The 13,723-nt window shown below is 31.1% G+C and overlaps 1 protein-coding gene across 3 annotated transcripts in view; it reads right to left on the reverse strand.

Annotated features, from left to right (window-relative positions):
- Nucleotides 1–13,723, reverse strand: part of LOC118197493 (uncharacterized) — a 64,726-nt gene that overhangs the window by 31,101 nt on the left and 19,902 nt on the right. For 2 of the 3 annotated variants that reach the window (XM_085815007.1, XM_085815006.1), the window contains exons 3-4: nt 10,709–10,981; nt 328–572 (exon numbers count right to left, since the gene is read on the reverse strand). In XM_085815007.1, coding sequence (XP_085671133.1) covers nt 328–572; nt 10,709–10,981 — 518 coding nt within the window. The remainder of the gene's footprint in view (nt 1–327; nt 573–10,708; nt 10,982–13,723) is intronic. The other variant, XM_085815008.1, reaches the window with a different exon arrangement.

Raw genomic sequence — 13,723 nt, forward strand, 5'->3', positions numbered from 1 at the left:
TGAAAAACTTCATTTAATTATGAATTAAAATAAAAAAGTCTTTTGTTTGTGAAAACTACAGAAGAGAAAGACTGCATGTATAACACATTACTTCCCATTTCATGAACTTAAAAATTATATACAACTTTGCTATGAAGCATAAAATAAAAACTAAATTTGAAAAATACATTAAGATATACAAAAAAAATATAACATTGAACTCTGGATTATAATCAATAAATTCACTAATAAATAAAACATATTATAATTCTCATAACTCCTTGCATTTTATTATCAGAATGTAACATTATATCTACTGACTAACATTATAATAATAAAGGTAATTACTTGGTTATACGAAAAATCAGACATATGATTGTAATCAATAGACTGCATTGCCAAAGGAGGATTATCATGCATATGACCATAATCAAATGTTTCTTTCCCTGCTATTATTGGTGCAGGTATAGCTGCAGGAGGTTCAACAGGAGGCATCCATAACCTTTCATCAATATCACCAGCAGCACTGGCTTCCCACTGTGATTTGCTCCAATAAGTATTATCACCGGGTTTAGGAATGAATGGTCCTGTAACTAATTAATGTTTATATCAAAATATGCAGAGAATATGTTAAACCATCCAATGTATTTTAACATTAAGAATACAATAATTGGTGAATACAATTAATTGAAACTAAAGGATTATTTTAAGTGAGATTTGTAAATTTCAAAATAAAAATACTTCAATAAATGAATAAATAAATATCAATCTACTTTTAAATTTCATTTTATACTTACTTTGGTTGAATATTATGAATAACAATTTATTTTTGGACTTTCAACATACGATGTTTATTCAAATAAATTTCATAATATCATGTACTTTTTTTAGTTTCCTTTATAAATCAATTATCATTAGTTATATAAATTATTAGTTCCCTTCTTTCCTTCATTCCTAAAGATAAATTTTTTACACAGTTATATTCCATTTTTAGTGTGACCTGATTTAAAAAACAAGTTAAAAGTATTTATTGTTGGCACCCGCCATGGATTTCCCTAGTGCATGCACATGATAAGCAAGTTCTCTGCTGCGCAATACTTTCCTTTATAGTTAGCCAACGTCAATGGAGAATATCACATGTAAGCAAGAAGTGCAAAGCGCTGTGTAATCATGTATCTTAATTACTATGTTTCTACTCAGTTCTTCACTTTCCTACTCTGTTGTTCTACGTCTTCATAGCATAAATAAATGTTTGTCATGTATCTGGAAGACACCATTTTATTCTATATTGGTTATATTGTTCTATTATATTAGAACAAAGCTATAAATCTAATAAATATCCTAAGTCATGCTTTCGAGACATGAAAAATGCAATTTGAATTTCGTCAATCGGCCCAGTAGAACAAGAGATATAGAACTGTCCTCCCACATTTTTTTTGGCGAAGTGTGCTGTAATGTATTTTGCAGTATTTAACAAAATAAAAGATGATCTTCTTAATAAAACATAAATTTTATTTTTAGTTTATGGAGATAAATAATTTGAATATAATTCTTCAGTTACAAATTTTCATACATCTACTAGCTAGTAAAACTTCAGAATCTAATTTTAAACAATTTGTTACGTTGCTGAGCAACGGTTACATCATATAAAGATGGCGTTGCCACTCATAAAATAAATATAGTTATTTGTTAAATAATAAACTATTACAACTTCTCCCCCTTCCAAGATAAACTTTAATTTATATTTTTATTAATTAAAGTTTACAATTTTTTTTTTCAAAACAACAGAATATCAACACAATACATAATTTAAATGCTACATATAACATAATAATATACAGTAAGGAAGGGAGGAAAGAAGAAAATATTTTTTTATCTATATAGGGAAATAAATAATTTAATCAGGCCAGAAAGTACGACTTAATGTGTCTAAATTTTTTATGGTTGTTAATATGTCTACATTTTTTACCAGTTCGATGAACGACCGTGTAATTATAGGATTGTAGTACTAGTGCCCATCTCATAAGTCGTGGATTTAGACTCACATTATTTTTGAGCCAAACTAGGGACTTATGTTCGGTCACGATGAGGAATTTAGTATACCTGTCTAAATAACACTGCAGTTTCTTTACAGCAAAAATTATGGCGGCGCATTCCTTTTCTGTGGTAGAGTACTTTGTTTCAGTTTCTGTAAACTTCTTACTGAGATGTAATACTGGATATTCATTGCCTCATTCATCTTTCTGAGTTAAAATGACATCCATATCAGAGTTTGAAGCATCAGTTTGCAAAATAAATGCCTTATTGAAATCAGGTGAGTGTAATAGAGGCTTTTGTGGCAGTTTTACTTCTTCAACAACTTGCTCGTGTCTGTTTAGTTCCTTTAAAAACTTCACCTTGACTTGCATCTCAACTGGAGAACTTGGCCATTCATCTAGAATTTTTAACTGAGAATCGGCTAAATTTGTCAGTTCTTTCTTTCAGATAGTTTTTGCTCGTTGCTAGTTGAACTTTTGTTTTTATCTGTTACTTGCATTCTCATTGAATGTGGCAACTTTGAGTATTCTTTATCATGTTTATGCCTTTTTGCTAAGTTTTCTGATGTGTGCTTAAATTTTGAATGTATTTTTGATTTCTTAGCTTTAGAAGCACTTTCATGAGTTCTTTTATCAGAAGTTCCTTGTCTTCCTCATCAGCTTGCGGTTAAATATCTTCGTCAGTCTCAATAACCGCCAGTTCTTCTAGATTTTCATTTCAGTGTCTCTACTTCGATCTTCATCATGAGATCTTTTTCCTTGAGTTAAAAGATATTGTACCCAGACATGTTCTCCAGTCATTTTTTCATTATCTATGTATTTTCGAGAAATAAATAACATCTACTGTAGCTCCTGTGTCTCAAAGAATAGGCACTTCATACCCATTAATCAAACCGTTAATTGTATATGTTTCTAACAAATCATCATTCGAAAATACGCAATTTACCTTTTCATTTGATTTTAAGCGAGGGCACTGAGGCTTAAAATGTTCGTATGACCCACACTCGAAACAACGTAGTCGATTCGTTTGCCATATAAATTTTCTTGGTTCTTCTTTTGAAATTGACTTTTTTGTCGGTGATCTTTCTGGTATTTTATATCATCCAATTTATCAAAATGCTTAAAATGAGGCGGATACTCTCTTTTTATCACAAAATTATCATAACTAGGTTTAAATGATCCTTTGTTAATTTTCTCAGTCTGATTGGCAGAAAATTTCGGTTTTATTATTTTTCTCACATCTTCAAAATCTTCAATTTTCTTAACCATCTCAATGGGTGAAATTATAGTAGTCCATTCAACCATAAAATGTTCTTTGAAATCAGAAGTAGTATGCTTTTTAATTTGATCAACCAGCATGAAATCTTTTAGCTGTTCAAAAGTTTTAATGTTTAATTCGTTAAGCCATCCTTCTAAATAATTCTTTAATTCATAGTAGAAATAACACCAGAAATAAACTAATTTCATCTTCTTTAGGGCTGAAACGTGTCATTCTGATTTTTAAAGGCTGCTCAGGTAACTGCGTAGTTTCTACTGGCTGTACTCTTGCAGCCATTGCTTCCAAATGTAGTTTCCATAGCTCAAAGGCTCTAATTCGCTCTTCTCTTTCACGTTCTTCTTTTCTTTCTTTTCCGTGTTCTCTTTTGCGTCTCTTTTCTCTTTCTTCTCTCTCACGTTCTTTTTCTCTTTCTTCTCTTTTGCATTCTTCCTTTCTTTCTCTAATTGCAGCCAGTAGTTCTCAAGTAAACTCCTCATCATAATCGTGACTTTCAGTAATTAATTTATGCAACTGAGCAATCTCAAATTTAAGTTTCCACGGTTACACTTAACTCTTCTGCTAGTACTTTTAAATCCTGTTTTTTATTCCTAGCTAAGAATGACATGTTGACCAAGTTACCTTTAATAGGCTTTCTTTTAAAATTGAATCTAAAAGATCGTACTTGTAGTAAAAATGTATAACTTCTAGCGAGATTTAATTTGTCAAAATTTTTACTAACCAGTTAGAGAGAATTATTTAAACAACTTTGCCAGGTTGGCACAAAATAATATAATACTACGCCGGGCTGACGTTTTAACTCACTATTCACAAGCCTCGTTAGCTATAACTATATAAACATCTTTGACAGTTAGGCAATACAATGGAACTTAACACATGTCAGTTTGATGATTTTACTACCTATCTCCACGCCTGGTTGGCGATAAAAAAAATAATTTTTGCCAGTTTGGCAATACAATTTTTACAATATAGAATCTGTAATACGTCGGGATGACATTACTATCTACCACGCGTCTGGATGACTAGAACTAAGAAAAAACTTTTGCCAGTTTGGCAGTATAATCAAATCACACTACGTGAGTTCAACGTTACTACTTATTTTCCATGTGCCTGCTTGGCAACAAATTCAAAAACTCAGCTGGCAGTTCTTTTTTTTTTTTTTAGATTTTTCTGTCTTTGCCAAGGTCTCAGCAGAGTATTTAAGAACATGTCTTATTAAGCTTTTGTAAATTAAAATCTTCATTTTTCTGCTGGTGAAGTTAGACTTCAAGTGTTTTTAGACAGAAGAAACATTGGTTAGCATCTGTGACTCTACTACAGATGTCAGGCATTAAATCACTGAGAGTATTAACTTCTGATCCTAAATATTTAAATTTGCTAACAGTTCCAAATTTGTAATTCCCAATTTCAAAATAGGAGCTGCTGTTATTACTACATGACATGTATTTAGTTTTATTTTCGTTGATTGCTAGATGCATTTTGCTGGCTGCAGCCTCTAGAGGTGTAAAAGCCTCTCTAAGTGACTTGGGAGTGCGTGCAACTATGTCAATATCATCAGCAAACACAAAAATCTGAACAGACTTGTTAAAGATAGTTCCACGTGTATTAATGTTGGGGTTTACTTTAAAACTCCATTTATTTATATTGATAGTATAATCTAATATTGAAAGCTTAATCAAGAGAAATTAGAGAAAATGTTCAACCATGACCAAGTAAAGTCTTTAAACACATCATTACATGACATGCAAATAATATGAAATTCATTATCCATTACATATGCAATAACAAAAAAACAAAAATTGTAGTGAATGATATCTAACAGAATTTACAAAAATTTTAATTTTGCAAAAGATAAAATACTATGGGCAGCAAAATTGCTTTGAATGACAATATTTTTATTTGATAATGTTCATGCTGTTTTATTAGAGATGTACACTGCGAAAAAAAAAGGGGGGACTATTCTATATCTCATGTTTTCCTGCGCCGATTGACAAAATTCAAATTGCTTTTTTCATGTCTCAAAAGTGTGACTAAAGATATGTATTAGATTTATATATAGCATTGTTCTATTATAGGTATTTTGACACAAAATCGGACCTTTTTCTGAAATAACAAACCAATTTTTTCCATATTTCGATTCTACGACTCAAATTACGCCAGACTACCAAATTTTGTAGTCTGTGAATGCTGCTACTCTTCATGTTTACATAAAATCCGCAGACGACTACAGGAAAATTACAAAAATACGTCATGATAAATCCATCCCATTTCACACATTTCTGTTACAAAGCGAAAAGAATTTGAAGGTGATTCTTAAGAATCTGCCCTCTTCAATCAAAGAAGAAGCTATTTTTGAAGACCTACAGAAACATAAATTTCCAATCATTAAGGTTAAAAAATTTAAAAGAACTAAAAATGGCACAGAAATTAAACTTCCGATCTTTTTTAACTCTAGCAGTAATATGATTCACCAACTAAATGATATGTTTAGTTTTGAAGTAAAAATCGAAAAATACAACCCGAAACGACGACCTACGCAGTGTTTTCGCTGCCAGGCGTATGGCCATACGCTGCACTTATGTGATAATCCGGAGAGATGTGTAAAATGTGGAGGCCCACACCGAAGTAACGTATGCCCAAAAAAGGCCTGAAGATCAGCCTATCTGCATTTTTTGCAGTAAAAATCATGTCATCAGCTATAGTATTGTAGTGCATACAAGGAAAAATTCGAGAAAAGCAAACCCAAAGAAATTCAGAAAATCCCTGCTCCAAATTTAGATAATTTTAACTTTCCAGGACTCTCGAAAATGAAGAAAAGGAAAAACTCAAGCAAGCGCAAAATTCAAAGCTGAAAACTCAATACAGTAAAGCCCTAAAATCAACTGGAATTAATTTTAATGAAGCCTTTACATGGATATTAGATCCTAAAATTCAGGAACTGTTAAAATCTATCATCGAAATTATTGAACTCATAAAGAAAGCCAATACCCTTTTGAAAAATTAAAAGCAGGACTATTAGCTACACAGATAATCATAGCGTTCGCCAAAAATAATTAACATGTGATGAAACACTCCATTTTTTACTGAATTTCAACATAGCAACCACAGCGCAGTGGTACTAGTCAAGTAACTTTTCCCCCTTCCTGACATTGCGAGTTCTATCCTCCACCGTATTTTCTCGACTGCTCAGACTGAAAATTGATCGTAACATCTCTGCTTATCCAGTTCAACTGCAGCACTAAATGTCTTTGATTATTTTTGCACCACTGATTTTATTATTTAACTGGCCATAGGCACGATTATAACTGATAGGATTAAGACTCTTTGTAGTCAAGGCCTAATTTGTAACAGTAAAAAATCTGATCCGAGGAGAAGGAGTACATAAGATTTTTCTCCCTTCTTTCCACATGCCTTTATGGTGTAATTGGAAGCATACTCGACACATATTCAAGAAGTCCAGGGTTTGAGTCCCAGCGAAAGCACTGCATATTTTTCACGTCTCCTGCCCTGCTTCAAAATAACTTAACGACTCTATAGCATTTGATATTGCTTGTATTTATGAAAAATGTATGGAAAAATAAATTTTTACACGAAATTGATATGAAAAGTTCATTTTTCTATAGGACTACTTTATTATTTACTTTGAAATTTTAAACTGAATACATTGTCCATTGTTATAAAATGCTAATATGTAAGTTTACAGAATGTAACTTGTTTCTTAAGCATACCTTCATTATATTAAAATTTATGGTTTGTTCTTTGCCAAAAGGAAAAGAGTTGAAACTCTTTATTGCCGTATTGCTCTAAAGTTCTATAGTGACCAAAAATTAATTAAGAATCCTTCCATTTGAGTGTATGATTACAACATTAATGATCCCTGTTACAGTAAACGGCCAATGGCCATTCTTAGTAATCATCAGCTGTGCAGCATTAACACAGCTTTTTTAGACAAAATTTATTTATATTTTTGAAATATCTATCCAACATTTCACATGTAGAAAATTAACAAGTTCATGTACTATACTAATACAGTAAAATGCTTGATTATTGTCTTACTGCTGTAAATGTGACCATCTTCCTTCCGTCATTGTAAGGACAGATTTAACCCTTTTGCTTAAACATTAATGATTACAACATTAATGATCCCTGTTACAGTAAACGGCCAATGGCCATTCTTAGTAATCATCAGCTGTGCAGCATTAACACAGCTTTTTTAGACAAAATTTATTTATATTTTTGAAATATCTATCAAACATTTCACATGTAGAAAATTAACAAGTTCATGTACTATACTAATACAGTAAAATGCTTGATTATTGTCTTACTGCTGTAAATGTGACCATCTTCCTTCCGTCATTGTAAGGACAGATTTAACCCTTTTGCTTAAAAGAATTAGAACTACTTAGATTCTGTTGAATTATGTAATGGAAAAAGCCACAAAGTATTCACTTGAACAATCAATATTTAATTATAAGAGTCTTGATGTATTAATAACATGAAATTTTCAAAAAGAAAAATTTATACATTTTCAGTGTATAATTTGTGAATACAAACCCTACCTTTTTGCTTTTGATTAAGCCCGCCTCTTTGGAATTACTGGTTTTAAAGCATTTCTATTCAATCACTCTAAAATATATAACACCGGTTTTAAAAAATAATGTTGCACTATTAAGGGGAAAAAAAAATCACAAATTCAAATGATTGGGAATAAATTCTGCTTCGGAAATATTACAGTAATAGAGCAGACCCTAACGTTTTATTCACGCCCCTTAGAAGACATCCAACACATCATATACAGACTTTGGTCATTAATAATTATAGGTACAGAGCTGTTGACCATTGTGATAACAATTAAGTACATACAGTCAAAAGTCGTTAATTCGGACACCCATAATCCGGACCACAAAGCTACAAACTTTCTGCGCATGCATCGCGTTGACGCATGCTCATAAGACCTTTACGGCTGCGAATATGCGTGTGCGCATGCGCAAAATACGTTTACGAATGCACGTTTAATGTATAACGCACGGTATAAGCTAAGCTAAAATTATCTAATTCAATTAATTTTGCAGATTGCGTTGTTCCTTAATCTTCGAATTGGATCCGGCTTATTATTTTTTGTGGACTGTTAGAGCAATTTTATAAAAGTAAGCTTGAACTTTCAATTATGTCAAATAGAATTTCTGATATATATTTACTAATATGTAAAGGATTTACAAAGCGAAAGTATGTTTCGAAGTCCATTAAACAACAAGTGGAATTGCTGCAAAAATTGGATAAAGGCATATCCTTTGTTTATCTAACCATTCCGAAATCTGTTTATCAATTTCACGCTACTCTGCGGCCGGGGGGGGGGGCGGTGGCACGCAATGAATTGGAAGTTGATCTGTCAGCATTATCCTTATCTTCAGGGCAGATGTTTTTATTTTATTTGCTTATAATTCCTTACTAAATGCAGTATTTCATCTCGATGTATTCCGTCTTTGATATGATTTAAATCAAATTCCTCGTCATTATAATTTGCTTCCGATAGCAAAGAAAGTGACATAGAGGTTATTGAAAATGAAAAAATTTCGATTGACAAAATTAGTCGGTATTCTCGACACAGCAATTATAGGACTTGAACAGCGGAACTTTGTAACTGAACAAGAAATTATGTCTGTTTGTAGAATTACAGAGAAAGTATTATCACATAAAAAACAAAGCAATCTAAACAACTTACATTGAAAGAAATGTTTAATAAAGTAAACAAATAAATATTAAGCTTTTTTTTTTTGTAAATTTTGATACCCTTTAGATCATAATTGTTCTTTATTTCATAAATTATGGTGTCATATTTTTAATTTCATAATTTCTGCATGCCATCTTACCAGATTTAAACTGATGATCTATAATCCGGAATTGCCAAAGTCCTGACGAGTCCGGATTAATGACTTTTGACTGTATATGTTTTTATAATAAATAAGAGAGAACCTTCCTAATGTTTATTTAAAGCATATATAACTTTTCATTATATTTCAAAATGAGGTATTTAAGTAATCATGCAAATGAAAGAGGAGTGAGAATTAATATAAAATGAATTTTATATGATACGAATTCAGAAATAATTCTGAATATGTTCTATCTCAAAATAAATGCATGACTATTTTAATTAACTTGCTTTAATAGCTGTTTTCTAAATTATATATTTATTATACATAATTATGAAATAAGCAAAAAAATTAGAAAATGTTACTTGTACAACCATTTTTATAACAAATAAAAATTATTTTCACATAGAGCAATTTAGAGCCAGCAATAGATTACAGTAATGTCACACTACATTAAGATCTTCATTGGATTTCATATAATCTTCCTTCTCAGTAATCAAGCTTAGTTTATATAAAAAAGATATAAGCTAACTGCTATTTCTTAATATTTCTCTTGCATTAAATATATATATATATATATATATATTAAAATTTTGGGACTTGCTTTGTATGAAACAGCAAGCAGTAAAATATTTTCAAAGTTACAGACTGGCTATACTAATATGCATATTCAAAACTGTGGGGTTTCCCGAAATAGTACAATAAAAGACAACTTGAAACTGCAATAACAATACTTCAATTCAGTTAAGTGATTTGGGGTTGAATTTACAATTTTGTTGTGATTTAAACACCATTAGATATTTTTGATCACCAAAATGATATTTTAGCATTAGAAGTCTCAAAATAAAGTACTATACCATGCAAAATCAAACATATTGAACAAACAGAAGAGAAATCCTTATTACACAAAATTATTGCTGTAACATTTTCTGTGCTCTGCAGCTAAATAAAAAAATAAATTACTACTATTCTTCACCCAATTTCCTAATTCCTGTATATTTACATATTCCTAATTATTTTAAGACTATATATATATATATATAGGTTTATATATAGGTTTATATATATATATATATAGGTTATTTGAAATTAATATCACAATAATTTTGAAATAACTCATGTTGGTACTTGTCTGTTATCGGGACCAGATTCAGAAATGTATGTTTGTATACATGTATGGATGTATGTAAAATGTATGCATGCATATATATACATACATACGTATGTATGTGTGTGTGTATGTCTGTGTTGTATGTGTACGTGTATGTATGTGTGCATGTATGTCTGTGCATATATGTGTATGTGTGTGTGTATACACACGCACATATATGCACAGACATAATACATCACATGCATACATTTCTGAATGCAGTCCCGATAGCAGAAGAGTAACCTGATGTTTACTATTCCAGAATATATTACTAAACTGCCAAATATAGCAAATTATGCAGCCTAAAACCCCTAATATAACTTAAACCAGACCCAATATGTACAGATGCTGGCTGCCTCTGATTTACATGACGCAATAAAATATATAAGTGAGCTACCTGGTTCATTTTCAAATGGCCTTTCTGGGTGAAAAGGCTCAGGTACAGTACTGGAAAGGTGTGGTTTCAGTATTGGTGCTGTAACAGTTCCCTCAGGAAAGTCTTCTGGTACTAAAGGCATATGTCCTGGAGGTGGTGGCAAAGCAGCTGAAGGTGGCACAGATGCTGGAGCTGGAGGTGGAGGTACAGTAGGTGGAGGACCTGGCAACGCAGGATCTGGAGGCTGGTTTTGCTGCATTTGTATCCATTGCTTAGCTAAGGCAGCCCAATCAACTATAAGACAATATGAATTATAACATCAGAAAGAAAGCAAACATAATTATTTTACTTAATTTGCATTCTATTTTTAGGCTATAATTATTTGCACAATTCAGTTTATACCAATTTTATACACACATGTAAAAATAGAATGTATATACACCAAAGGGGCATTACATTATGACCATCCTGTTAATAACATGTAGGACCACCTTTTAGTCCTCAAAACTGCCAGCACCCAGCTTGGCATTGACTTCATAAGGTGCAGATAGGTAGTCTGAGGTTTCTGGTACCAAGCACTCACCAACTGGTCATGCAATTCCTGCACATTGCAAGGGGGTTAATATTAAATTCAAAAATTAAATACCCCGAAATCCTGTTTAATTTTTTCCTCTAACACTCATAAATTTATGCGATTTGAGCTTTGATAGTCAATAGCTGCTCATAGACTGCAAAATAAACCGTTTTTATTTTCATAGATATAGCAAAATTTGTCATAAATGATGTTTTTACAAGGAGTAACAGAAATAGATTTTGTATTTAATAGGAAATAAAATTAAGTTTCTACTGAAAGATAATGCTATCTCATTAATTCGGGCTGATTGATTTATTAGCATGTCTACACTTTACGTCCCCACCATTTCTGGAATCATATTGCTCTATTTTCATTTAGAATCATTTTCCATTTGCTATCTCTAACAGCAGGTATTTTGTCATCTTGTTGCTTTGCATTCATTACTTTTCTATGCGATTTGAGAATATCATCGTTTGTTTTTTAAGAACTCTTTACTCTTCTATGCGATTTGAGAATATCATTGTTTGTTTTTGAAGAACTCTTAGTATATTGTGCATTTAAATATTTGTGAAAAAATAATAAAAACAAACCTAGATTTCTCAAAATGGAATGGATTGACTAAGTGAAAAGTGACGATTCACAGGTGATGGATCCAGGACAATCTATTAGCACTAAGAAAATTGAAAAGAAAAAAATTGTTTATAGAAAATACAATGAAAGCTATCTATCATTTGGGATTACCTGGAATGGAGCTGAAATGGACCCTCAACCCCAGTATCTTGTTTGTGGTGAACAGTTATCCAATCAAAGTATGAAACCATCATTTCTTAAAAGACATCTTAAATCTAAGCATGCCAATTTAAAGGATAAATATGAAGAATATCTTCAAAGGAAATTATCGGAGTTCAAAAATATTAAACAAGTAATGAAAGGTTTTTGTCACTTCAAGTGTAAAAGCTTTGGAAGCTAGTTACCCAGTAAGCCTAAGAATTGCCAAGACTGGTTGGCTCACACTTTTGGAGAAAACCTTATATTACCAGAAGCTAAAGATTTTATTTTAACTTTATTCAATGAAAAAACGGTTAATGAACTTAATAATATTCTGTTATCAAATGATATATTAAGTCAACGAACTCATGAAATGGCAGATTCCATAAAAAAGACACTTATTCAAAAAATAAAACACAGTGAGTATTTCATATTGCAAATGGATGATGGTACTGATATAATAAACTTTGTTTCATTATTAGTTTGCATATGTTTCGAAGAAGATAAATGGATTGCCGAAGAGTATTTAGTTTGGGAATTTATTCATAATAAAGCAAATGAAAATCAAATTTTCAAAAGTAATTGACAATTTTATGTCAGAGAATGATATTCATTGAAATAAATGCATTACAGTATGCACTGATGGAGCTCGAGCTTTAACAAGAAAACATTCTGGTGCTATTTCTCAGATAAAGAAAGTCACACTGGAAACTAAATTTATTCACTGGTCCATTCATTGCGAAGCTTTAGTAGCCAAAACAATCCCCGAAAACCTGAAAAATCAGTTTGAATCAAGCTGTGAAAATTGTTAATTTCATTAAAAACTGAGAAATTCAAGAATATTTATGATTTTATGCCAAGAGATGAGCAATGAACATGAAACACTTTTGTTACATTCCGAAATAAGGCAGTTATCTAGAGGCAAGGTTTTAAATTGTCTTTATGAACTGCGATCAGAAATTCAAATTTTCCTTTGTGATTCAAAATTTGAATTGCAAGTTGTTTATTTAGTGAATTATGGTTGGTGTGTTTAGCATATTTAGCTGATATTTTTGGGCAGTTAAATTAATTAAATTTAGGGTTACATAAATAAAGTGTTACTTTGTTTACCATTAGAGAAAAAATGAATGCAATGATAAAAAAAGTCGAGCTAATAATACTAAAAGAATTGGATAGTAATATTTTAAGCTTTTTATCACTTTTAGAAAGTTTTCTAACCAAAAATAATTTGAAAATAAAAAAATTAGCATCCAATATTAAAAAATCATTGTTTTTAATTGATAAATAATTTAAACATGTATTTTCCCAAGGATTATGGAAAAGAAAAATTGGGTTAAAAATCTGTTTTATTCAAATATACCTGAAATTTTATCTAGTGACGAAAAACAACAATTGCTAGAAATTTCTTGCGATCAAACTTTAACGGAAGATTTCAGAAATAGCATACTTGTTAACTTTTGGATGAACCAAAAAAAGAATTTAAAGGCAATTCAAATAAAGCTATTAAATTTTTATTGCCTTTTTGCACAACCTATTTGTGTGAACAAGGATTTTCTTCCATGTTATATTTGAAAATAAAATACAGAAAAAAATTAAAAGTGGATCCTAATTTGTGGTTAAAACTACGTGAACTAAGACCATGCATAAAATAACTGATGTCTCTTAAACAGGCCCAGATTTCATGCTAAATTTTA

Source organism: Stegodyphus dumicola, chromosome 4, assembly GCF_044657685.1.
Source record: "Stegodyphus dumicola isolate Sdum_Otavi_A_Nest chromosome 4, ASM4465768v1".
In the NCBI taxonomy this organism is placed as follows: Eukaryota; Metazoa; Arthropoda; class Arachnida; order Araneae; family Eresidae; genus Stegodyphus; species Stegodyphus dumicola.